General features: G+C 46.4%; 1 protein-coding gene across 1 annotated transcript; it reads left to right on the top strand.

The window, feature by feature from the left end:
* Window positions 1-14,814: 14,814 nt before the first annotated feature.
* On the top strand, window positions 14,815-27,159 carry c33h19orf67 (chromosome 33 C19orf67 homolog). Its single transcript, XM_080216382.1, has 6 exons — window positions 14,815-15,245; window positions 16,913-17,057; window positions 19,243-19,343; window positions 21,820-22,008; window positions 22,867-23,022; window positions 26,907-27,159. The coding sequence occupies exons 1-6, from the start codon at window positions 14,815-14,817 to the stop codon at window positions 27,157-27,159; spliced, it is 1,275 nt and encodes a 424-aa protein (XP_080072508.1).
* The last annotated feature ends 521 nt before the right edge of the window (window positions 27,160-27,680 follow it).

Genomic DNA, 27,680 nt, shown 5'->3' with positions numbered 1-27,680 from the left:
GCTAGACCCCGCCCTCTAGGGGGCGGGGCCGCCTGTCACAGTCCCGTCACCTAGCAACCCATTCCCCGCCCCGCCCCCCCCCGGCATAGAGACTGGGATGGAGAGGGATTCCCCCCCCCCCCCCCCGAGAGAGGGATCCCCACTGAGCCTCATTAAAGGGAAAGTCACTGCCTCTTCTCTCCTTCCTGCTCACATCACAGGGCAGCTTCCAGGCAGCTTGGGAATCTTGGAGGGAGTGAAGGAGCAGAGCTGGCATTTCCTGGGTGTCTTCCCAGGACATTTCAAAGCCCACGAAACCCCTTTTTACCCGAAGTGCAGCCGTGGTTGGAGAGCAGAGTTCCCAGAATAAATTACACAGCACAGGGATGACACAACCTGGGAATGGTGGTGTTCCCTGGAATTTCGAGGGTTGAGAGGTTCAAAGATTTCCCAAAACTAAGAGGAATAGATAGGGAATAAAAGAGAAACTCTCTCCTGCTGCCTGGAAAGTCCATAAGAAGTCTGACAACACCAGGTTTAAGTCCAACCAATTTATTTGATAATAAACTCACAAGCTTTCCGGGTTCCCCTCTTCGTCAGGTGAAGAGATTAACCTCGAAAGCTTGTGAGTTTACTATCAAATAAATCAGTTGGACTTAAAGCTGGTGTTGTTAGACTTCTTACTGTGTTTACCCCAGTCCAACGCCTGCATCTCCACATGGTGCTTGGAAAGTCCACAACCAGCATAGTCTAAACTATAAAGCAAGGGAGTGGGACGAGATAGAATACTGTCTCAGGGAGTCATTTGATGGGCTGAATAGCCTGCATCTTCACTGTAAAGATTCTGTAAATGTTAAAGCCAGCCTTTTCAAATTAATAGCCAGTAAAGAAAATACAGTGGAAGTTTGGAACTCCTATTCTTGATGGTAATTGATGCTACATCTAAGTGTTCATGGTGGCACAGTGGTTAGCACTGCTGCCTCACAGCAATAGAAACTCCCTTCCCGGCTTGGGAATCTCCACTGTCTGTGTGGAGTTTGCACTTTCTCTCCCCCGTGTCTGTGTGGGTTTCCTCCGGGTGCTCTGGTTTCCTCCCACAGTCCGAAAGACAAAGAGCAGAGAAAATTACAGCACAGGAACAGGCCCTTCGGCCCTCCAAGCCTGCACTGACCATGCTGCCCGACTGAACTAAAATCCCCCACCCTTCCAGAAAGAGAACAAAGAACAGGCGCCAGGGTGTGGCGACTAGGGGATTATCACAGTAACTTCACTGCAGTGTTAATGTAAGCCTACTTGTGACACTAATAAATAAACTTTAAACTTTACATCATTTGCTAACTTTAAATCTAAATGGGTGGACTTTTGTTAATCAAATGTACTGAATATATGGAAGGTAGATGGAGTTCAGCCTTGCATCAGTCATGATTATATTGAATGCAGAACAGGCTTGAGGGGCTGAATTGAAAAAAGTTTTTTTTAATGTTTATTTATTAGTCAAAAATAAGGCTTACATTAACACTGCAATGAAGTTACTGTGAAATTCCCCAAGTTGCCACATTCCGGCACCTGTTCAGGTCAATGCACCCTAATCAGCTTTCAGACTGTGGGAGGAAACTGGAGCACCCAGAGGAAACCCACACAGACACAGGGAGAACATGCAGACTCCGCACAGACAGTGACCCAAACTGGGAATTGGACCCAGGTCCCTGGCACTGTGAGGCAGCAGTGCTAACCACTGTGTCACCATGCTGCGGTACCCAAGTCAATCAAGGCAATTAGACTATGCTACTGGATACTCAATGCTCCCTTTTCCATGCTGGAACATCCGGGAGCTGACATATCCTGGGAGCAGGGGTGGGCTGTCAATCTTTTTGGCAAAATGGTTAAACCAAATTAAATGAACCGAAGCACATATCAAAAGGAGGTCCCCAAAAAGAAGGAAAGCAACTGAAAGAAAAGAGAAAGAAATTAAACTTAAACCTTCAAGACGTGATTAAAGGGGTCAGTTATGCACCCAAGTCCCTGCGGTGCCCAGCAGGCATGGAAGGCCCTCAGCAGTGGCCTCAGAGACCGCATGCTCTCTCTCCAAGGACACTTGGCTGCGAATGTAGCTGTAATAGAGCGGCAGACAGTCCGGTCTATAAGACATAGGAGCAAAATTAGGCCACTCGGCCCAACGATTCTGCTCCACCATTCAATCATGGCTGATATTTTTCTCATCCCCATTCTCCTGCCTTCTCCCCATAACCCCTGATCCCCTTATTAATCAAGAACCTATCTATCTCTGTCTTAAAGACACTCAATGACCCGGCCTCCACAGCCTTCTGCAGCAAAGAGTTCCACAGATTCACCACTCTCTGGCTGAAGAAATTCCTCCTCATTTCACTTTCAAAGGATTCAGCTTGAGGTTGTGCCTTCTGGTTCTAGTTTTTCTTACTAGTGGAAACATCCTCTCCACGTTCACTCTATCCAGGCCTTACAAGTTTCAATAAGATCCCCCTTCATCCTCCTAAACTCCAACGAGTACAGACCCAGAGTCCTCTACCATTCCTCATATGACGAGCTCTTCATTCCAGGGATTGTTCTTATGAACCTCCTCCGGACCCTTTCCAAGGCCAGCACATCCTTCCTTAGATACGGGGCCTAAAACTGCTCACAATACTCCAAATGGGGTCTGACCAGAGCCCTATGCAGTCTCAGAGGTACATCCCTGCTCTTGTATTCTAGCCCTCTCGATATGAACGCTAACATTGCATTTGCCTCCCTATCTGCTGACTGAACCTGCACGTTAACCTTAAGAGATGACCCCCTCGGTCACCCGCTGCCTCAACCTCTTTATGGCAAACTTAGCCAGGCCCAGGGGCATTGTTCCCCCTCTCCTCCTCATCTGAGCAATATCTGAATCTGGAGATGGCCATGTTGATCAGCCTGAAAATGTTCAAAATGATCGTGGAGTTTGATGGAGTAAATAAGGTTTATTTTAAATCTATTCATTCACGGGATGTGGACGTTGCCGGTTAGGCCAGCATTTATTGCCCATCCCTAATTGCCCCTTGAGAAGGTGGTGGTGAGCCGCCTTCTTGAGCCACTGCAGTCCATGTGGTGTAGGTCCACCCACAGCGCTGTTGGGGAGGGAGTCCCAGGATTTTGACCCAGCGACAGTGAATTTCCAAGTCAGCAAGCTGAGTGGTTTGAAGGGGAACTTGCAGATGGTAGGTAGAGTTCCCTTGCATTTGTTGCCCTTGTCCTTCTAGATGTTAGAAGTTATGGATTTGGAAGGTGCTGTTGAAGGAACATTGAGTTGCAGCAGTGCATCTTGTAAATGGTGCACACTGATGCTACTGTGTGTCAATGTTGGAGAGAGTGGATGTTTATTAATAAAATCAAGAGAAGATGTTTCCATTGTGGGGCGGGGGGAGGGGGGGGGGGGGTGGGGGTGGGGGGTGAGGCGCGTATCCGGAGGACACAGATTTAAAATAATTAGCAAAAAAATGAAAGGATGGATGAGTAACATTCTCAACCCACTGAGTTGTTGTGATCTGGAACGCGATGCCTTAAAGTGTGGTGGAAACAGCAACTTACGAAAGAGAATTCAGTGCAAACTTAAAAACTGAGTTGCTGTGATAGAACCATAGAAGCAGGAGGAGGCCATTCGGCCCTTCGAGCCTACTCTGCCATTCATTACAAATGGCTGATCATCAAGCTCAATATCCTGATCCCCCTTCCCTCCCTCATATCCCTTGATCTCTTTAGCCCCAAGAGCTATATCTAATTTCTTCTCGAAATCACACAACATTTTGGCCTCAACTACTTTCTGTGGTAGTGAACTCCACACATTCACCACCCTCTGGATGAAGAAATTCCTCCTCACCTCATTCTAAAAGGTTTACCCCTTAACCACAAACTATGACCCCTATTTCTGGACTCCCCCCACCATCGGGAACATTCTTTCTGAATCTACCCTGTCCAACCCTGTTAAAATTTTATAAGTTTCTGTGAGACCCCTCTCACTCCTCTAAACTCCAATGAATAGAACCCTAACCGATCAGTCTTTCCTCAACCTAACTCGCACATCTTTGGAGTGTGGGAGGAAACTGGAGGAGACCCATGCAGAGAAGGTGCAAAGAGGCTGGAATTGAACTCGGGTCCCCGACGCTGTGAGGCAGCAATGCTAACCACCGTGCGTCTTATAATGCATGAAACTTGGAAGTGTGGTATTAGCTGGGTGATGTCTAGGATCTGATAAATATTTCACACACTCGTGTACAAGTAGGGCGGGATTTTACAGCCTCGCTCGTGCGAGATCGGAAATTCCTGCCCGAGGTCAACGGACATTTTCCGTTGTCCGCCCCCTCACCCACTCCGATTCCGTGGCAGTAGAATTCCAGCAGCAGTGTCCACTAGCTGCACGTACAGCACTGAGGCACAGCTGAAAGTGGACAGTCATGTTAAAGGGCCAACAAGTCACTTTAAAGATACAGATGCTGGGAGCACATGGGTTACTAGGCAGGACAAAGGCATATTTTAAGGGAGGTTACATTTTATTTCTCAGAAAAGTTAATAAAGTTTAAAGTCAATTTATTCGCGTCACAAGGAAGCTTATGTTAATGCTGCAATGAAGTTACTGTACAAGAAAACATTACCAAAGATTGATTGTGAAATCAGGAGTTATGTTGCATGGGCATGTCAAGAATGTAGAGCAAACAACTCAAGCAGAGAACATGTTCTTCAAGAAACACTGCAGGATTCTGCACGGTAGAGATTTAGACTCGGATTATACCGACTTAGAAAATAGAATTCTCCAAAGAGACATCCTGGAATAATTTTCTACTGATAATCTTTGAAAACGAAGGTTTCAAATGGGGATTTCTCTTAGTATCCTGACAAATATTCAACCCCGCCAAGACAGATCAACTTGGGCATTTATCGCAGGACTCTTTGTGGGATCTTGCTGTGCAAACCGGCTGTCACGTGGCTGGACCTCAAAAAATGGGTTCATTGGCTGTGAAGACCTTTGGGATGTCCTGAGGGCAGCAAAATGGTGTCATTAAAATGTAAACCTTCTTTGTCTCTCTCTCTCTCTCCCTCTCTATTTAAAATGAATAGCAAAGGAACCAGCCTGTTTTTTGATGGCAGCGAGTGGTTAGGGAGTGAACTGCCTGAGGCTGCGGCAAAGGCAGGGTCAGTTCAGATTTTCAAAAGAGAATTGGACAATTACCCAAAGAGAGAGGAATTTGCAGGGCGGCCACAAAGTAAGGCAGGTAGGTCGGACTGGCTGAACTGACCTTACAGAGGGTCAGCATGAAAACGGCGGGCCAAATGGCCTCCTTCCATGCTGTAACAAAATCACAGAATTGTTATGGCACAGAGGAGGCCATTTGGCCCACCAAGTCTACACTGGTGCTCCAAAATAGCATCATGACTTGGTGCCATTCCCCTGCCTTTTTCCCCATAACCCCTGCACATTGTTTCTGTTCAAATAATCACCTAATGCCCCCTTGAATGCATCAATTGAACCTGCCACCATCACACCCTTGGATCCCAACCACGCAAACCTGTGGAAAAGAATTTTCTCACATCACATTTGCTTCTTTTGCAAATCACCTTAAATCTGTGTCCCCTCGTTCTCGATCCATCCTATAAATTCTGTTTCGATTCATACTATTCTCAATGGAGAATTGAATTATAGAATCTCTACAGGGCAGAAAGAGGCCATCCTACACTGACAACAACACTAAGGGGAAATTGAGCATGGCCAATCAGCCAAGGAGTTGGGGCATCTTGTTGAAGTTGTACAAGTCATCAGTAAGGTCACACTTGGAATACTGTGTGTGGTTCTGATCACCCTATTATAGAAAGGATATTATTAAACTGGAAAGAGCACAGGAAAGATTTACTAAGATGCTACCGGGACTTGATGGTTTGAATTAAAAGGAGAGGCTGGATAGACTGGCACTTTTTTCTCTGGAACATCGGAGGCTGAGGCGTGATCTTATAGAGGTGTATAAAATAATGAGGGGCACAGATCAGCTAGAGAGTCAATATCTTTTCCCAAAGGTAGGGGGGTCTAAAACTAGAGGGCATAGGTTTAACGTGAGAGGGGAGAGATACAAAAATGCCCAGAGGGGCAATTTTTTCACACAGAAGGTAGTGAGTGTCTGGAACAAGCTGCCAGAGGTAGTAGTAGAAGTGAGTACAATTTTGTCTTTTAAAAAGCATTTAGAGAGTTGCATGGGCGCGATGGGTATAGAAGGACATGGGCCAAATGCGGGCAATTGGGATTAGTTTAGGGGTTTAAAACAAAAAGGATGGCATGGACAAGTTGGGCCGAAGGGCCTGTTTCCATGCTGTAAACCTCTATGACTCTATAACCCTGGCACGCGGGTGGTACAGTGGTTAGCACTGCTGCCTCATAGTGCCGGGACGTGGGTTCAATTCCCAGCTTGGGTCACTGTCTATGTGGGATCTGCATGTTCTCCCCATGTCTGGGTGGGTTTCCTCCAGGTGCTCCAGTTTCATCCCACAGTCTGAAAGATGCGCTGGTTAGGTCCATTGACCCAAACAAGCGCCAGAGTGTGGCGACTAGGGAAATTTCACAGTAACTTCATTGCAATGTTAATGTAAGCCTTGCTTGTGACGAATAAATAAACTTTATTTATTTTACTATAACCTAACCTACATACCTTTGACTGGGCACTTGGCTATATTCCCACATTGATGTTCCCAACTTCAAGTTTAAACTCTGTATTAAAGTTATTAAAGTTTATTTATTAGTCACAAGTTAGGCTTCCACTGCAATGAAGTTACTGTGAAATTCCCTGATTCATTGAAATAAGAAATATTTCAATGCCAAAATTGCCCCGCAGCATCAGACAACGGAACCGATCATAAGTCAGAATGCAGTTCAAACAAGACAGGACTAGTGCTACCAAAAGGCCAACATAGTATTTCTCAGAGTGTGGATCTTATGGGGAAGATTAGAAGATATGAACAAAACTAAATTATTACAGCAATGAGCAAGAACAAGGTTTAATATTCCATTTTAAACTGTAAGTGACACTCCCAGATTTCCAGAGCCTTTGGCTTGACAGCAAAGTGGGAATGGGGAAGTTCACAGGACAAGTCACTGACTTACAACAAGGAGTGTAGACAGAAACTCACCCAACTGGTCTACATCAGTGCTAATGTTCCACAAGAGACTCCTCCCACCCCTCTTCATCCCCAACTGTCCTTCGGTCAAAGAACAAAGAAAATTACAGCAGGGAAGCAGGCCCTTCAGCCCTCCAAGCCTGCATTGACCATGCTGCCCTCTAGAACCCCTTACCCTTCTGGGGACCATACCCCTCTATTCTCATCCTATTTATGTATTTGTCAAGACGCCCCTTAAAAGCCACTATCGTATCCGTTTCCACTACTTCCCCTGGCAGCGAGTTCCAGGCACCCACCACCCTCTGTGTAAAAAACTTGCCTCGTATATCTCCTTTAAACCTTGCCCCTCGCACCTCAAACCTGTGCCCCCCTAGTAAATAACCCTTTCACTCTGGGAAAAAGCTTCTGACTATCCACTCTGTCTGTGCCTCTCATAATCTTGCAGGTCTCCCCTCAACCTCCGTCACTCCATTGAGAACAAACCAAGTTTCTCCAACCTCTCATAGCTAATGCCCTCCATACCAGGCAACATCCTGGTAAATCTTTTCTGTACACTCTCCAAAGCTTCCACTTCCTTCTGATAATCTGAACACTATCTTCCAAGTGGAGCCTAACTAAGGTTCTATAAAGCTGCAACGAGTTGCCAATTTTTAAACTCAATGCCCTGGCCAATGAAGGCAAGTGTGCCATATGCCTTCTTGACTACCTTTTCCATCTACATTGCTACTTTCAGTAGTTAAGAATTTTAAAATTCCTTTTTCAGAACATATTATGTAGTCCGAAGAACTTCAAGGTGTGGAGATGCTGGCGTTGGATTGGGGTAGACACAGTAAGAAGTCTCACAACACCAGGTTAAGGTCGAACAGGTTTATTTGGTGTCACAGCCTTTCAGAGCGTTGCTCCTTCATCAGGTGAGTTACCTACTCACTGGGTATCCTCACTGGAATTATCCACTGGATAACTCACCTGATGAAGGAGCAGTGCTTCAAAAGCTCACAATACCTGCTGGACGTTAATTTGATGTTGTGAGACTTCTTAAATTTAATATAAAACCACAATCCTAGTCCCAATCCTATTCCCAGTGTAATATAAATTCCCAATCCTAATCCCATTCCTATTCCCAATAGAATCATATAAAATCCCAAACCTAAACTCAATCCGACTTCCAATTTAATATAAATTCCCAATTCTAAACACAATCCAATTCCCAATTTAATATAAAATCCCAATCCTATTCCCAATCCTACTCCCAATTTAATATAAATCCCCAATTCTAAACACAATCCAATTCCCAATTTAATATAAAATCCAAATCCTATTCCGGCTCGAAGGGCTAGATGGCCTACTCCTGCTCCTATTTCTTATGTTCTTATGTTCCCAATCCAATTCCCAATTTAATATAAAATCCCAATCCTATTCCCAATCCTACTCCCAATTTAATATAAATTTCCAACCTAAACTCAATCCAATTCCCAATTTAATACAAATTCTCAATCCTAATCCCATTCCTATTTCCAATTTAATATATAAAATCCCAATCCTATTTCCAATCCTTTTCCCAATTTAATATCAAATCCCCATCCTATTGCCAATGGAATGATACCAAGTCCCAGGCTCTGTCTCTGGGGGGTGGGGGAAGTGGGGGGGGGGGCTGCGCTCCTTGGGACTGTACTGCCGCGGGCGCGCGCACCGTCCCCCTGGTAACGCGCGCGCCTTTTCTGAATGAGGAGCGCGTGTCCGGCGGTCTGCGCGGGGGCGCGCCGTGTGTTGATATTTGAACAGGAGCCAGAGGCAGAGAGACAGAGACAGGAGCCTCAGGGCAGCTGACAGCAGCAGCAGTAAGCACAGGAAACTTTTTACATCTACTTCAAACATTAGACAGAAAGATTTGTAAAATTTATAAGATTTATAAAGAAAGATTTGCAGAAATTCAAAACAGTAAGCTTTCCTCTGCTTAATAACTTATTTTATCCATTGGTCACAAGCAGGCTTACATTAACATTGCAATGAAGTTACTGTGAAAAGTTTGTAATCTAAATATTTTTGTCACTGCTGTTTAAATTATTTTCTGCTTTTTATCCTTAAATTTCACAATAGTAAGTTTACTTTTTTCTCACTCAGCCCACTCCACTTGAGGCAAGGTTTTCTAAGTACTCAAACTTTGTAAATGAGATTTCTTTTAGAGAAATAATGAACTTCTAAGAAGGTAATGTACAGAGTAAGCAAAAGCAGCCAATTTGAAATTTAAAAATGGACACATTCATAAAATATGTTAAAAATACAGAACAGTAACTGGGAGGAAAATTAAGTCAATCTTTCACATTGTTGTGAAGTTGATTTATCAGTGTCACAAGTAGATTTCCTTACAGAATAGAATCCCTACAGTACAGAAGGACGCCATTTGACCCATCGAGTCTGTACCATCAACAATCCCACCCAGGCTCTATTCCCTCAACCCCATGCATTTACCCTGCTAATCCCCCTGACACTAGGGTCAATTTAGCATAGCCAATTCTCCTAACCCACGCATCTTTGGACTGTGGGAGGATACCAGAGCACCTGGAGGAAATCCACTGAGACACGGGGAGAATGTGCAGAGTCCACACAGACAGTGAACTGAGGCCAGGATTGAGCCCGGGACCCTGGCACTGTGAGGCAGCAGTGCTAACCACTGTGCTGCCCATTAGCGCTGCAATAAAGTTACTGTGAAAATTCCCCAGTCATCATACTCCAATGCCTGTTTGGGTTACACTGAGGGAGAATTTAGCACGGCCAATCCACCCTAACCAGCACGTCTTTTGGACTGTGGGAGGAAACCAGAGCACCCGGAGGAAACCCGCACAGACACTGGGGAAAACACGTAGACTCCACACAGACAGTGACCCAAGCCGGGAATCGAACCCAGGTCCCTGGCGCTGTGAGGCAGCAGTGCTAACCCACTGTGTCATTGTGCCGCCCAACTGGCTATGGAATGGGACTAAGGGTCCCAAGTTCTGCAAAAGGTTCTGGATCTGAAACATCCGTTCAGATTCTGATTGGTGTGTGGTCTATTTCTATTTTTCACTTTGCAGACAACTTTGTAATTTCATATTTTCCCCTAAAGTTTAGGCTGTTTCTAAATTTACAATTTTTTTAAGAAAGAAATATTTTGTTCAGTGAGTTGATGCTGTACTTTTCTTAACAATCTTCTCACCTTGCTTGGAATTAAGAAATTATGCGCTGTTACCTGGTATTTGCTTTGAGCTGATTTACTGAAAGTGCATTATGTTCCAAATTATTCATACACTGCACCCCAAATAACTGGCTTCACATCCCAACATGTCAGCCAGAACGGCTGGCAGTGTGAAACCAGGCCAGGTGGACACATGCAGGTGTAAATAAGTAATTAGTTATCATCCACAATTGCTATTATCGCTAGACTATTAATCTCAGCTAATGTTCTGGGGAGCCATGCTAAATTGCCCCTCAGTGTCCACAGATAGGTAGGTTAGGGGGTTTAGTGGGCTAAATGCATGGGGTATGGGGATAGGGCCTGGGTAGGATTGTGGTTCGAATTCCACCACAGCAGATAGTGGAATTAGAATTTACTAAAAATCTGGAATTAGGAATCTGCTCATGACCATGAAACCATTGTCAATTGTTGGAAAAACTCATCCGGTTCACCAAATGTCCTTTAGGGAAGGAAATCTGCCATCCTTATCCGGTCTGGCCTACATGTGACTCTAGAGCTACAGCAGTGGGGTTGATTCTCAACTGCTCCTCAGGCAACTAGGGATGGGCAATAAATGCTGGCCCAGCCAACGATGCCCATGTCCCAAGAATGAATAAAAAAATTAATAACATGCCACCTAATTACTTGCTGTACCTTCATGCTATTATCTCATTCACCCCCTATATCCATTGCATCCTACAGCGCAGAAGGAGGCCATTCGGCCCATTGAATCTGCACCAACCACAATCCCACCCAGGCCCTATCCCTATAACCCCACGCATTTAGCCCACTAAACCCCCTAACCTACATATCTTTGGACACTAAGGGGCAATTTAGCATGGCCAATCCATCTAACCTGAACATCTTTGGACTGTGGGAGGAAACTGGAGCAGCTGGAGGAAACTTGCACAGACATGGAGAGAACATGCAAACTCCATACAGACAGTGACCTAAGCTGGGAATCAAACCCGGGTCCCTGGTGCTGTGAGGCAGTAGTGCTGACCACTGTGCCGTTGTTGCGCCTTGTCTTGGAAATAGTCCAACTTGGCTTCCTAACATGGAGTTATTGCTGACAGTTTGTGAGTTAAATCCCTGCCCATTTAGTCATGAATTTAGGTATTGCTGCTTCTTCTCTTTGGCCTTTAGTAATTAACTTTCAACATATTGGAGCAGATTTTAGGCACTGCGTATTTTTTCCCGAGCTCTATCTAGTACAAAGCAATCAAGATCAATTTGCAGTCTATTTTAAGGGAACCAGCGTCTGTTCAAGGTCGACCATTTGCCTCGGTTCTCTATGTGAGTGAGTTTGATTTGATTTATTATTGTCACATGTATTAGCATACACAGTGAAAAGTGTTGTTTCTTGTGCGCTGTACAGACAAAGCATACCATTCATAGAGAAGGAAAGGAATGTATGTTGCAGTCATAGCTAGGGTGTAGAGAAAGATCAACTTAATGTGAGGTAGGTCCATTCAAAAGTCTGACGGCAGCAGGGAAGAAGCTGTCCTCGAGACGCTTGGTATGTGATCTCAGACTTCTGTATCGTTTTCCCATCGGAAGAAGGTGGCAGGCAGATGGTGACCGGAATTTTACTGGCATGCCCGCCACGATTCCAGGGAGCGGGTGAGGCTCGGAGAACGGCATTCTCCATTGGCCTCGGGCTAGATCATGCGAACCTCGGGAGGATGTGCCGGTAAAACTTTGCCCGGTATGTCCAGAATGTGTAGGGTCCTTGATTATGCTGGCTGCTTTTCCATCTAGTATGTTATAGCTGGCTGTTACTATTTTGTTGTGTATGCCTTTGATGTCTTATGTATTTCACATGTTTCACCCGAGGGAACGTAACTTTCCTAGTACTGATTTGTACTGAGCCCCTGGTTGCTTTCAAGCCCGTGTGATTAACCTATAGAATCATACATTGCAGAAAGAAACCATTCGGCCCATTGTGTCTGTGCCAGCTCCCTTGGCAGAGCCATCCAATTAGTCCCACTCTTACACACCCCGGACATTCTCTCTTCCTTTGGGAAAAAGATACAAAAGTTTGAAGTCACGTACCAATCAACTCAAGAACAGCTTCTTCCCTGCTGCCATCAGAGTTTTGAATGGACCTACCTTGCATTAAGCTGATCTTTCTCTGCACCCTAGCTATGACTGTAACACTACCAGGGGGACGGCATGGTGGCATAGTGGTTAGTATTGCTGCCTCACAGCACTAGGAACCCGGGTTCAGTTCCGGCCTGGGGTCACTGTCTGCACGTTCTCCCCCGTGTCTGCGTTGGTTTCCTCCAGGTGCTCTGGTTTCTTCCCACAGTCCAAAGATGTGCGGGTTAGGTTGATTGGCCATGTTAAATTGGCCCTAGTGTCAGTGGGATTAGTAAGGTAGACATGTGGGGTAATGGGAATAGGGCCTGGGTGGGACTGTGGTCAGTGCAGACTCGATGGGTCGAATGGCCACCTTCTGCACTGTAGGAATTCTATGACTACATTCTGCACCCTCTCCTTTTCTTCTCCTCTATGAACGGTATGCTTTGTCTGTATACTGCACAAGAAACAATACTTTTCACTGTATCCCAATACATGTGGCAATAATAACCCAAATCAAATCATAGCCCCGTGAGATTGGCCTTTATCCAATTGCTTTTTGAAATCTACCACTATCCTATCAGTCAGCTCACAACATCCCGAATCGCACAATCCACTGTTCCACTGTTTTGACCCAATTCCCAAATACTTCATGTTCCGAAAGATGACTGAGGTGATGTATTTGAGGACTGTGGATACTGGAATCTCGCTGTATGCAGCACGGTGGCACAATGGTTAGCACTGCTGCCTCACAGTGCCAGGGACCCGGGTTCAGTTCCCAGCTCGGGTCACTGTCTGTGCAGAGTTTGCACATTCTCTCCGTGTCTGCATGGGTTTCCTCCAGGTGCTCCGGTTTCCTCCCACAGTCTGAAAGATGTGCTAGTTAGGTGGATTGGCCATGCTAAAATGCCCCTTAGTGTCCAGTGGACTAGCTAGGGTAAATGCATGGGGTAATGATGAATGGGATGGATAGGATAGAGGTGGAAAGACTCTTCCCGCTCAAAAAAGACAATAGGACTAGGGGGCACAGCCTCAAGATAAAAGGGGGGCGGTTTAGAACGGAGTTGAGGAGGAACTTCTTCACTCAAAGGGTGGTGAATCTCTGGAATTCTCTGCCCGTTGAAGTGGTGGAGGCTGCCTCGCTAAATATTTTTAAGACGCGGGTTGATGGGTTTTTGATAGGAGAGGGGATTAAGGGTTATGGGGAGAGGGCGGGAAAGTGGAACTGAGCAGCGAAAGATCAGCCATGATCTTATTGAATGGCGGGGCAGGCTCGAAGGGCTGGATGGCCTACTCCTACTCCTATTTCTTATGTTCTTATGGGGAAAGAGCCTGGGTGGGATTGTTGTCAGTGCAGAATCGATGGGCTGAATGGCCTCCTTCTACACTGTCGGGATTCTATGATTCTATGCCTTTGGAAAAGTAAGGGGAAATAAAATGATTGGGAGGTACTTTCAAAAATTAGTGGTTATAACTTTAACTATTCTACCTAACCCCCCTTCCTGATCCCTTAGTTAATGCTAGGGCATTGGGGAGAGTTACAGAACAAATAGATCTCGGGGTACAGGTTCATAGCTCCTTGAAAGTGGAGTCATAGGTGGACAGGATGGTGAAGAAGGCATTTGGCATGCTTGGTTTCATCGGTCAGAACATTGAATACAGGAGCTGGAATGTCTTGTTGAAATTGTATAAGACATTGGTAAGGCCACACTTGGAAAACTGTATGCAATTCCAGTCATCCTATTATAGAAAGGATATTATTAAATTAGAAAGAGTGCAGAAAAGATTTACTAGGATGCTACCAATACTTGATGGTTTGAGTTATAAGGAAAGGCTGGATAGACTGGGACCTTTTCTCTGGGGCGTAGGAGGCTGAGGGGTGATCTTACAGAGGTCTATAAAATAATGAGGGGCACAGATCAGCTAGATAATCAATATCTTTTCCCAAAGGTATGGGAGTCTAAAACTAGGTTTAAGGTGAAAGGGGAGAGATACGAAAGGGTCCAGAGGGGCAATCTTTTTTCACACAGAGGGCGGTGAGTGTCTGGAACAAGAGGCAGTAGTAGAAGTGGGTACAATTTTGTCTTTTAAAAAGCATTTAGACAGTTACATGGCTAAGATGGATATAGAGGGATATGGGCCAAATGTGGGCAACTGGGACTAGCTTAGGGGTTTAAAAAAAGTTGGGCTGAAGGGCCTGTTTCCATGCTGTAAACCTCTATGACTCTTAGAGAATTCCATAACTGAGGGAGACCCAGTTTCCAGTCCTATATTTATTTGCTTGGATCGGTGGTGAGAAGGATAGGTTGATAATACTATGCTAAACTGGTTACACAGGAAGACTGGCCAGCCAAGATATAATTGGCATTAACCATTTCTTCATTACTTACAGGATGGAGGAAAATGTTCCCAATGGCCATGATGTGCTGATGTATAAGAGGAGGGATAAGCTGAAATGCCCTTGCTCAATGGAGGTGGTCAACTTGGAACCCAAAGGGTCCCACTGGACAGAGACTGAGTTGCACCAGATAATGGGGCAGTCCACCCAAGATAAACAGAGGAAGGAGAACCAGATCTTCGTCCCTGCCTCGGCCTATCCCAGCTCTTCAACAGTGCAGGCTTCACAGGCCTCCGCCACCCAAGTCCCGAACAGCAGCACGTTCCTGCCACGGCACCATGGGAAGGAAGAGCAGTTACACAGGCCAGAGGATGAGGTGCCTCAGTATGATGTCACCCTAATGGACGAGAAGCTTCAACCAATAGAACAGCAGCTTCAATACCTGCTGAAGAAGGCGGAGGAGTTCCAGACACACCTGGTCTTCAGGTAGTGGCCCATTTCTATTCATCTTCTTTCTGACGGAAGTGTAATTTTTTATTATTATTCGTTCACAGGATATGGGCATCACCGGCTGGCCCAGTGTTCACTGCCCATCCCAAATTGCCCTTGAACTGGGTGGCTTGCTAAGCCTATTTCAGAGGACATTTTAAGAGTCAACCACATTGCTGTGGGTTTGGAGTCACAAGTCAGCCAGACCACGTAAGGACGGCAGATTTCCTTCCCTAAAGAATGTTAGTGAAGTTCCATTCTATATTGTTTCTTTCCTCAGCTAACTGTCTTTGCCTTCCTGCAGCTGAGACCATGACGAAAGGGATGGGTTTTTATACCGGTATGTGGGCACTGGTGTAGTTTGTTGCCAGAATCATGATGACACCTAATAATTGGACTAAATTTCACGGCCAAGAAAAAAATCACAGCAAATTTAGAGGTGCTCAGAGTTACTAAGCCATGCAGCAATCTTTGGCTAGGGTGATGCATCCAGTGAATTGTGAATCACCACAAGTTTCTTAACAATTTGCGCCAGTACGCCACCATTAGCCTTGCAAAAATGACGGCCCGCCCTCAAACTCCTCGTGAGTTTCCTGAAATTGCTGCCTTTGCATGTGAATTACCCATTAAACTCATCAAAGGAAACTGGGGCGAGAGCTTAATAGCTCAAGTAGCTTTCTAGAGAAAGAGGGTGACGTTCCCGCAATGCCAATCAACCTGTCTAACCCAGCAAGGGAACGGTCAATTATCAGATCAAGCCCAAGATCAGGGTAATGCCTTTCCTTGTCAGCTTGGCACTTATTTATCTCTATAGTGGGGACCTCGAATTGGATTCAATGGGAATTTGGTTTTTGGAGCAAGCAAGGTGATGGATGTCCCCTCTGCACACTGGCCTTGCTGCTTTAGGAGTGGGGTAAAATTAATGTTGGAAATCTCATTCATACGTGTGGTAAATTGTTGTTAGAGACTTTTAAAATATCTTCATACTTTTCCTCCTGTTTCTTTCCTCTTAATCGATCTTTCTTTCCCTCACTTTATTTCTCGTTCTGAACCTGATTTGTCCAATTTTCTCTCCGGCACGGCTGCCTCACAGCGCCAGGGACCCGGGTTCGATTCCCAGCTTGGGTCACTGTCTGTGTGGAGTCTGCACGTTCTCCCCATGTCTGCGTGGGTTCCAAAGATGTGCGGGGTTAGGCGGATTGGCTATGCTAAATTGCCTCTTAGTGTCGGGAGGGGGGAGGGATTAGCGGGGTAAATGTGTGGGGTTACGGGGAATAGGGTCTGGGTGGGATTGTTATAGGAGCAGGCTCAATGGGCCAAATGGCCTCCTTCTACATTGTCGGGATTCTATGGACTCTCCCTCGTTCCTCTGTTTCGTGCTCTGTCCTACAGTCTCATTGATTAATATTGGCCGCATTGTTCGGGGCCAATGGTCAGGCCTGAAGGCTAACGCTGCGAGAGGCCCCGTCTCCAGCACAATTATAGGCAAAATAAACATTGGACAGCCGGATTTTACAGCTACGCTCATCCCGAAACCGTAAAATCCCACCTGAGGTCAACGGACCTTTCCATGGTCCGCCCCTTGCCCGCGGTGGCCGGGACGGTAAAATTCCGGCCACGGTGTCTGCTACTTAACCGTTTCCAGTCTGCCTCACTCCCTGCAGCAGAGACCGAATCCACAATGAGGAGTTTGCCAGGGCCGTGCCGATCTTTGTGAAAACTTGCCAGCCGTACTTTGCCTACCTGGAATCCACCGCCCGCAGCATCCATCCCGACCGGAAGCCGCTCCCGGAGTATATCCAGAAACGGGTAATGCTTTAGGAATAAGATTGGAATGAACTTGACCACAGTTGCCGAGCCGCCCCCGCCTGTTTGAATGAACAACACACCCCGAAACAGGCCAACACTCCCAGGGAGAGTGCGATACTGCCAGAGGTGCCACCTCTCAAATGAATTGTTAAACCCTACGATATAGGAGCAGAATTAGGCCATCTGGCCCATTGAGTCTGTTCCACCATTCAATCACCGCTGATAATTTCCTCAACCCCATTCTCCCACCTTTTCCCGGTAACCTTTGATCCCCTTCCCAATCAAGAACCTATCAATCTCTCGGTCTTAAAGACACTCAATGATCTGGTCTCGACATCCTTCTGTGGCAATGAGTTTTACAGACTCACCACCCTCTGGCTGAAAAAATTCCTCCTCCTCTCAAAGAAACATAGAAGATAGGAGCGGGAGGAGGCCATTTGGCCCTTCGAGCCTGCTCTGCCATTCATCGCCATCATGGCTGATTGTCCAACTCAATAACCTAATCCTGCTTTCTCCCCATATCCTTTAATCCCATTTGCCCCAAGTGCTATATCCAGCTGCCTCTTGAATACATTTAATGTTTTGGCATCAACTACTCCCTGTAGTAATGACTCTCGGTTCTAAAGGGTCATCCTTTTTTCCAAGGCTGTGCCCTGGTCTCTGCCCTTGGATCCAAGGCCCCATCTGCCCTCTCAGATGGACGCTATTTCAATGAATAGCAAGGGAGTTCTCCTCCCAAAGTGCCCTGGTCAATATTCATCCCTCAACCAACATCAGTCAAGCAGATGACCTGGTCATTGTCACATTGCAGTTTGTGGGATCTTGCTGTGCACAAATTGGCTGCTGGGTTTCCTATACTACCACAGCAGCCATGCTTCAAAAAGTACAGCTGCTTTGCAAAGTCCTGAGCTCTTGAAAGGTGCTGTGTAAATGCATGGTCTTTCTCTCTGGTTATTTCCAGGATTCAGTTTCCTGTCTGGGGAGGTGACGAGGTCTGTGTTGTAAGTGAGAGCTGGAATGATGGTCATTACTACATTGCAGCTCCTGCCAGAAGCCTGGTTGTGTGTGCCCATGTTGACTGACGGGGAACAACTGTATGTGTTTACACATTGTCTGAGGCATTTCACAAGATCATCATCCAACAAAACTTGACACTGAGTCACACAAGGAGAAATGATGGACAGGCGACCGAGAGCTTGGTCAGAAGTGGTAGGCTTTGAGCAGTGTCTTAAAGGAGGAGGAGAGAGAGAGAGGTTGACAGGTTTTAGGGAGAGAATTCCAGAGTTTAGGATCCAGGCAATTGAAGGCTTGGCCATCAGTTGGGGATTGGGGATATTCAAGAGGCTGCAATTGGAGGAGCCATTGAATCCCGCCTCCTGCACTGTGCAGAAAGAGGCCATTCAGCCCATTGAGTCTGTGCCAACACTCCGAAAGCACAACCCACCCTGGCCTCCCTTCTACCCTATCCCCATAACCCTGCATATTTAGCACGGCTAATCCCTCAACCTGCACATCTGTGGACACTAAGCAGCAATTTAGCATGGCCAAACCACCTAACCCACGCATCTCAGGACACTAAGGGGCAATTTAGCATGGCCAAACCACCTAACCCACGCATCTCAGGACACTAAGGGGCAATTTAGCATGGCCAATCCACCTAACCTGCACATCTTTGGAGGGCACAGGGAGAACGTGTAGACTCTGCAATCAATCACCCGAGACTGGAATTAAACCCGGGTCTCTGGCACTGTGAGGCAGCAGCGCTAAACACTGTGCCACGGTGTCACCCATAGGAGTGCAGATATCTCCCAGGGTTGTGGATCTAGGGGGAGGTTACAGAATCCATGGGGACAACTTGCAAACAAAAACTTTGAAATAAGCATTTAAAAGAAAAAATTCAGGTCATATTAAAATCGATGCCTGCCAGAAACCTTTGAGTGTTTCCATAGCAGTTCTCCTTTCTCAGTTTACCTGTGAGAATTCAGGGGAGTTCACTCCTTCATTGACTTGTTTTATTGTCAGTGTTTCTGCTCACCAAGCAAGTTAACATTGACTTTGACACAAACCAGGCAAAGACAAGTCCCTATGTCCCTGATGTATTTTGCCCTCCCTGCTACCCTCCCTGTACATTAACCTCATTCTTGTTTTCCCTGTGTCTACCTGATCGTTACTCTTGTTTTCCCAGCTTTTGCAGTTCTCCCAACATCTGGCCTCCAGTCTGGAACAGCTGGTGCTCATGTACGCATCCTTTGGCTTCATCTCGCTGGAGGAGACGGACCCCTGCAGGTAATGGGGACTCCCCCCCTCCACCCCACGGCCCCGCACCATCACTGCCTCATGGGAGCTGACATCACAATCCAAGCAAAGATCCCTCTGTGTGACGTCAGATCATTTCAACCTGCCAGTGGTTTGCTTTATCCACAACCCAGTCCTCAGTGATGGGCCCTAGCCTGCTAATCAGCCACTCGTATATCCGAATGGTGCTGGGTTCTTAGCCGGGGGGTTGCTGCCTCATCACAACTGGGGGAGCCATGTGTTTGGCCTCAGCACTTCCTGGGGCTGCACTGAGGACAATGATCAAGCTCATCAAGTAACGTGTTGGCTGAGCTACAGCCATTTGAACAAGGCCTCACCACACCTGTCTACGAGAGTATTTATCCAATTCCCCTTTGAACTTTACAATCAAATCCATTTCCACCTCCTTTTTAGATAGGACATTCCAGATCGTAAAAAAACACACTGCTTCATAATATCCCCATCTCCCCTCCAGGAATTTTGCAAATTCCTCAAATCCATGTCCTCCAGATGGCAACCTCCTCCAGACAGTCAAACAGTGGGTGGCACGGTGGTTAGCACGCTGTCTCACAGCACCAAGGACCTAGGTTCGATTCCCGGTTTGGGTCACTGTCTGTGTGGGATTTACATAAGAACATAATAAGAACATAAGAAATAGGAGCAGGAGTAGGCCAACTAGCCCTTCGAGCCTGCCCCGCCATTCAATAAGATCATGGCTGATCTGTCGTGGCTCAGTTCCACATTCCCGCCCTCTCCCCATAACCCTTAATCCCCTCGCTTATCAAAAACCCATCAACCCGCGTCTTAAAAATATTTAGCGAGGCAGCCTCCACCACTTCAACGGGCAGAGAATTCCAGAGATTCACCACCCTTTGAGTGAAGAAGTTCCTCCTCAACTCCGTTCTAAACCGCCCCCCCTTTATCTTGAGGCTGTGCCCCCTAGTCCTACTGTCCTTTCTGAAATGTTCTACCTGTGTCTGTGTCCACCCACAGTCTGAAAGCTGTGCTAATTAGGTGCTTTGATCCGAACAGGCGCCGGAGTGTGGTGACTCGGGGAATTTCACAGTAACTTTATTGCAGTGTTAATGTAAACCTCACTTGTGACAAACAAATTAACTTTAACAGTTTCCCCTCATTTACTCTCATCAAAACTCTTTGTGATTTTAGAATACTTCTACTAAATTTCTCCCTTGCTTTCTCTGCTCTGATGGGTGGGAGGGAGAAGCCACCCAATTTCTCTGTTCACTCCATGTGACTGAAGGGGAGGTGATGATGGCCTAGTAGTATTATCACTAGATTATAAATCTAGAGATTCACCTACTGTTCTGGGGACCCGGGTTCAAATCCCGCCACAGCAGATGGTGGAATTTGAATTCAATAAAAAATATCTGGAATTAAGACTCTACTGTTGACCATGAAACCATTGTCGGAAAAACCCACCGAGGTCACTAATCTCCCTTTGGGGAAGGAAATCTGCCATCCTTACCCGGTCTGGCCTACATGTGATTCCAGAGCCACAGCAATGTGGTTGACTCTCAACTGCCCTTGGACAACCAGGGATGAGCAATATATACTGGCCCAGCCAGCGACACCTGTGTCCCACAAATGAATAAAAGAAAAACCCTTTTTGATTTTGGTTTAGTTCTACTAAATTTCACTCCTTTGCCTCCTCTGTTCTCATAGAGGTTTACAGCATGGAATCAGGCCCTTCGGCCCAACTTGTCCATGCTGCCCTTTTGTTTTAAAGCCCCTAAGCTAATTCCAATTGCCCACATTTGGCCCATATCCCTCTATACCCATCTTACCCATGTAACTATCTAAATGCTTTTTAAACAATAACATTGTACCCACATCTACTACTGCCTCTGGCAGCTTGTTCCAGACACGCACCACCCTCTGTGTGAAAAAGTTGCCCCTCCGGACACTTTTGTATCTCTCCCCTCTCACCTTAAGCCTATGCCCTCTAGTTTTAGACTTTCCTACCTTTGGGGAAAAGATATTGACTATCTAGCTGATCTGTGCCCCTCATTATTTTATAGACCTCTATAAGATCACCCCTCAGCCTCCTACGCTCCAGAGGAAAAAGTCCCAGTCTATCCAGCCTCTCCTTATAACTCAATCCATCAAATCCCGGTAGTATCTGTGGGAGCAAATGATGAGGCAGGGGTAGGGGTGGGGACACACCTTTCTCTAGTCACTCCACGAGAGTGAAGTTCCTCATGCCTGGCCCCATTCCTTTCAATCTCCTCCACACCCTCTCCTAGGCTTTGACAATACATGGGATTGTGAATTGTATACAAGACTGGGCAAAACCTTTGACAGTACAGAGAGTGTGAGCGCTGTAGCTTTTTATATCTGGTAGGTAAGGGGAGTGAGATGTAAAACTAGAAGTCAGAGGGTTCTAATCATTTCTCCCACCCTCCTATCTTTTTCCTCTTGTTTCTTCCCTTAAATCCTGGCGTTCCAGTATCTGCTACTTCTACAGAGGAGAATTCCGCCTTGGTCACTGGTTTCGAGTTTCCACCTTCCGATACTGCATGCCCGTACCTTACACTGCGGCAAAGGAGCCAGCCCTGCTCTTCAAAAAGATCCGCTGGAATGTGGACATCAGCGAAGGCACATCCTTTGGGGATGCGATGGAGCCTTGTACAGAATAGTAAGTAGCGACATACCAGGCAAGGGGAGAATGTTTCCAGAAGTGAAGGATGTCAGACAGGTGGATGGATGGGAGAAGCTGAGGCAGATGGCACAGTGGTTAGCACTGCTGCCTCACAGTGCCAGCAATCCCGGTTCAATTCTCAGCTTGGGTCACTTTCTGTGTGGAGTTTGCCACGTTCTCCCCATGTCTGTGTGGGTTTCCTCCAGGTGCTCCAGTTTTATAGAATCCCTAAAATGCAGAAGGAGGCCATTTGGCCCATTGAGTCTGCACTGACCACAATCCCATCCAGGCCCGATTCCTGTAATCCCACATATTTACCTTGCTAATCCCCCTGACACTAAGGGGCAATTTAGTTAAGTTAGAAGCCAGAGCACCTCCCACACTCCAAAGATGCGCAGGTTAGGTTGATTGGCCATGCTAAAAAATTGTCCCTTAGTGTCAGGGCAATTAAGAGGGTAAATGTGTGTGGTTACGGGGATAGAATCTGGGGTGGGACTGTTGATGGTGCAGGGTCGATGGGCTGAACGGTCTCCGTCTACACTGTAGGGTTTCTATGATTCCACGAAACACAACTTTGAAGAAAGACTTGGATTGGCACCTTCAGAGAAACAAAGTGCAGCTTTGTGGGGAAAGGACAGGGGAGTGGGTATCGCCAAGTTACATTGAGCCAAAAGACATCTCCCTCTGCTGTGAGGCTAGAACAGTGCTGTTTATATGATGATGTATAGATTTATATAATATAGCGATGCTGAGCATTGCTGGCTGACTTGTATCCTCAGCCGATTGTATTTTCTATATGAACTCCTCGATCATTCAGACTTGCCTATTTCCTGTCCTGTTCATATTATTGTGCAGTTACTTCCTGTGCTTCAAGGAGGCGAATCAAGTAATGGACAGCAGCCAGCCTGGTTCCAAAAGTACAACGAGCCCTGCCAAAAGCAGGCGCCTCTGGTCCATTGGTCGCTGGATTCAGGTAGAACCATCTCCAGGGGAGCCTGACCTTCTTTGCTGGTAACCGTTGCATTTGTGCTTTGTTCTGTAGAGAATTACATAGGATGTACAACACACAGACACGCGCGCACACACACGCCATTCAGCCCATCAGATCCATGCCAGTGCTTTATGTTCTGCCCATCTCCTCCCACTCTACTTCATCCCATCACAGTCTCAGTGCCCTTCATCCTCTCTTCTGAGATTGCATCTTTCAGCAGGGCTGCATTAGGTAGCTCATTATAGAGGTTTACAGCAGGGAAACAGGCCCTTCAGCCCAACTTATCCATGCTGCCCTTTTTTTAAAATCCCTAAGCTAATCCCAATTGCCCACATTTGACCCATATCCCTCTATAAGAACATAAGAAATAGGAGCAGGAGTCGGCCATCTAGCCCTTCGAGCCTGCCCCGCCATTCAATAAGATCATGGCTGATCTGAAGTGGATCAGTTCCACTTTCCCACTTTCTCCCCATAACTCTTAATTCCCCTGTCTATCACAAACCTATCTACCCGTGACTTAAATATATTCAGCGAGGTAGCCTCCACCACTTCAACGGGCAGAGAATTCCAGAGATTCACCACCCTTTGAGTGAAGAAATTCCTCCTCAACTTCAATCTAAACTGCCCCCCTCCCTTATCTTGAGGCTGTGCCCTCTCGTCCTGCTGTCCTTTCTAAGCAGGAAGAATCTCTCTACCCCTACCCTATCCATCCCCTTCATTATCTTATACATCTCTATAAGATCCCCCTCATCCTTCGAAACTCCGAGTACAGACCCAGTCTATTTAGTCTCTCTTCATAGTCCAACCCCCTCATGTAACTGTCTAAATGCTTAAAGATTAAATTGTACTCGCCTCCTCTACTACCTCTGGCAGCTCGTTCCAGACACTCATCACCCTCTATGTGAAAAAAACACCTCTCTGGACACTTTTGTATCTCTCCCTTCTCACCTTAAACCTCTAGTTTTAGACTCCCCTACGTTTGGGAAAAGATATTGACTGTCTACCTTGTCTAGTCCCCTCATTATTTTATAGATCGCTACAAGATCACCCCTCAGCTTCCTACGCTCCAGAGAAAAAAGTCCCAGTCTATCCAGTCTCTCCTTATAACTCAATCCATCAAGTCCCGGTAATCAGGAGGGTGAATGCAATGTTAGCTTACATTGCCGGAGGATTAGAATACCGGGGCAGGGATGTAGTGCTGAGGTTTTATAAAGCTCTGGTCAGACCACATTTGGAATATTGTGAGCAATTTTAAAGAAGGATGCGCTGGCCTTGGAAAGGGTCCAGGGAACGTTTACAAGAATGATCCCTGGAATGAAGAGCTTGTCGTATGAGGAACATTTGAGGACTCTGGGTCTGTATTCGATGGAGTTTAGAAGGATGACGGCAGGGAGGGAATCTCATTGAAACTTACAGAATACTGAAGGGCCTGGATAGAGTGGACGTGGGGAAGGTATTTCCATTCGTCAGAGAGACTGGGATCCAAGGGCACGGCCTCAGAGTAAAGAGACGACCCTTTAGAACCAAGACGAGGAGGGATATCTTCACCCAGACGGCGGTGAATCTGTGGAATTCATTTGCCACAGAAGAGGACAGGCCATTGAGTGTATTGAAGGCAGAGATAGATAGGCACTTGATTGGGAAGGTTACAGGGAGAAGGGGAGAAACTTATCAGCTGTAATCGATGGGCCAAACGGCCTAATTCTGTTCCTATAACTTGTCAGGAATCTCAGTTCTTTCCTCTCCCTTTCATACGTTGGTTGCACGATCCCTGGTTTTAGCCTAACTGCACTCGTTCAAAACCATCAGTCTCACCTGGGAGATTCTGACCTTTAGGTATATAATCACTGCTGTGATTGGGGCACTTTCCGCTGTTGGAGGTACTCTATAAATGCAGCTTGTTGCTGTTTCAATGCTTCACAGCAGGAGGAGAGTTTCTCTACCCTGTTCTCTCTCTCTGCACCGGTGCTGTCAGACCTGCTGAGGTTTTCCAGTACTATCCGTGTTTGTTTGAGAGCTCTAATCGAAATGTGTTGGATTGTGCTCTGCTTCTCATCAATCTGAAATAACATGTGTTCCAATTAACTGCCACATCCAATCCAATCCATCAGTCCCCGCTCTCAGCCCTGCAGTAAGAGATGTATCCTTTAACGGCTTCTCAGGAGAGGATGGCAACTCCCACGCTGCTAGTATAAGGCAGCGTTGTACCAATGGAAATGTCTGGGATAAGGGATATTGATTGGATGAGGATATATGAGGAATGCAGGGCCCAGCTGGACGCGCCTATCCATCACTGCAATTTTCAACCATTGGTTCTAATAGAGGACAGAAAATCAGCCGAGCGAGAGAGACATATCGGAGCAAGTGAAGGTAATATCAACTCTGTCTCAGCATCACACACTGAAGCACTGTATCGTGAGGTAGTTATCCTCCCCGCCTGAGCAAGGCCACAGCAACACTCATCCATCAGGTCATAGAATCCCTACAGTGCAGAAAGAGGCCATTCAGCCCATCAAGACTGCAACGACATCAACCCCACCCAGACCCTTTAACCCCACATATTTACTCTGCAACTCCCCCTGCCAGTAAAGGGGCAAACTACCTAACCTGCACATCTTTGGACACTAAGGGGCAATTTAGCATGGCCAATCCCCCTAACCTACACAGCTGTAGACTCTGGGAGGAAACCGGAGCAATACCAAGCAGACACGGGGAGAACGTGGATAAACAGAAGGATGATATTGGAGTAGTGTAGGTTAGATGGGCTTTCGATTGGTTTCACAGGTCGGTGCAACATTGAGGGCCGAAGGGCCTGTACTGCGATGTAATGTTCTAATATTCAGACTCCACACAGCGCCCCAAGCTGGAATTGAACCTGGGTCCCTGGCGCTGTGAGGCAGCAGTGCTAACCATTCTGGCACCTGTTGTGCCTCACGTAGACCATTACAGCCCAGTACAGGGAATCTCACAGCTTCCTGTACTTTGCTCTAGGGGGGGGGGGGGGGGGGGGGTGGACAGGGGAAGCAGCAGAGCGAAGTGCAGCCGGGAATTTACCATGACCTGCCTTGACTTTAAAGAGTTGGGATTCGTGCTGAAGGCATGATGACCTAAAGCAAGAATTCACAACAGCAACACAAAGCAAGTAAATAGCTTAAATTACTGATAGTGACCTACGGGAGCGATTTAATCTCAGACTCCCAGTTCCATGCTGGCTGGCTGAGAGGGGTGGAGAAGGGAAGGTCGGGTCAAAGGGACCTCCTGAGTCTGTCCCAGGACCGGAGCAGAGTGACCATCCATCCCGAACACCATCTTTTCCCAATTCTGGTTAGTACCCAGGGGGTGTCCTGGAGATGGAGCATCCACTGTCTCCTGAGACACTACATAGCTTGCAGCAATGTAGAGTGGCATGTGTGTCAAAAATTATATTTAAAGTTTATTTATGAGTATCACAGATAGGCTTACATTAACACTGCAATGAAGTTATAGCAAAAATCCGTGAGTTGCCACTCTCTGGCACCTGTTTGGGTACATGGAAGGAGAATTTAGCACAGCCAATGCACCCCAACGTGCATGTCTTTCACAGTGTGGGAGGGCACCCAGAGGAAACCCACACCAACATGGAGAGAATGTGCAAACTCCACACAGACAGTGACCCAAGCTGGGAATTGAACCTGGGTCTCTCATACTGAGGCAGCAATACCCCTTAATTTAGGAGTTGCTTGTTTTAAAAAAAAAGTTGCATCTCTATAAATAGGTTTTAAGTTTATTGGTTTTGTTTAATTTGAAAACACTGGCTCCTGTAGCCAATAGGAAGACAGCAGTCACTGTTGGGCTAGTTTATGGGAACAGTTCCTCAGACAGAGCTCCTGTTTGTTCTCTAAAGGTCATCCCTTTCTGCTTTCAGGTTTCTGTACAAGCAGCCACGTGGTGACTACGAGCTGCTCGTCACCATTGGCTTTGAGGAACCATCGCAGATTGCTGCCACAGACCTGCTGGTGGACATCCTCCTGAGTCAGAGATCAGCTGAGCTCTCGGGCAGCTGTCTCTCCAAATCCAAACCTTTCCCCTACCTGGAGATCCAGAACCATCCAGACCTTCTCCCATCTTCCTGCCAGGGAGTTTCAGCTAGGCTCAATTCCGAAGCCTTTACAACTTGACCATTAGAACAGGAAAGCATTCTGCCCACAGAGCAGCAGAGTGGGGCAAGGAATAGAAAATATTGTTGTATCAATTAGCACCCACACTGGAGAAGAAAGTGAATTTATGAAACTTTTAGTCATCTTATAAAGAGGAATTAAATTGTTTATTCTGACTGGCTTCTAAGGGAATGAAATTTATTCTGCATTGGGCTGTAGCTGGGTAGACTTTCATGATCTAGAGTATGGTTTCTTATTCTTGAATAGCTTTGTCACAAGTTGCCTCATATGGGATTGAGATGTTGCCTTCAGGAGAGCAAGCGAATGAACTCTGTGCCTGAAGTATTAAAGCAATTGTAAAGGAGATAAGTATTGATAAATAACTGACTGACTAAAGGTTCCAACTAAAGTAAATCTATTAGGCATACTACAATGAAGTTACTGTGAAAAGTCTCCTAGTTATCACACTCCAGAAGCTGTTTGGGTACATCGAGGGAGAATTTAGGATGGCCAATCTAACTAACCTACATGCCTTTCAAACT

Source organism: Carcharhinus amblyrhynchos, chromosome 33, assembly GCF_965287045.1.
Source record: "Carcharhinus amblyrhynchos chromosome 33, sCarAmb.v2.hapA, whole genome shotgun sequence".
NCBI classification, from domain to species: Eukaryota; Metazoa; Chordata; class Chondrichthyes; order Carcharhiniformes; family Carcharhinidae; genus Carcharhinus; species Carcharhinus amblyrhynchos.
The sequence above is the reverse complement of the archived record's forward strand: the minus strand, read 5'-3'. Positions and strand labels throughout refer to the sequence as shown.

What these genes read in the sequence shown, in the direction of transcription:
- c33h19orf67 (XM_080216382.1), top strand. Translation starts at nt 14,815, where the DNA reads ATGGAGGAAAATGTTCCCAATGGCCATGATGTGCTGATGTATAAGAGG. An exon ending in CGGAGTATATCCAGAAACGG is followed by an intron (nt 17,058 to 19,242) that starts GTAATGCTTTAG and finishes TTGTTTTCCCAG; the next exon opens with CTTTTGCAGTTCTCCCAACA. An exon ending in GAGGAGACGGACCCCTGCAG is followed by an intron (nt 19,344 to 21,819) that starts GTAATGGGGACT and finishes CTGGCGTTCCAG; the next exon opens with TATCTGCTACTTCTACAGAG.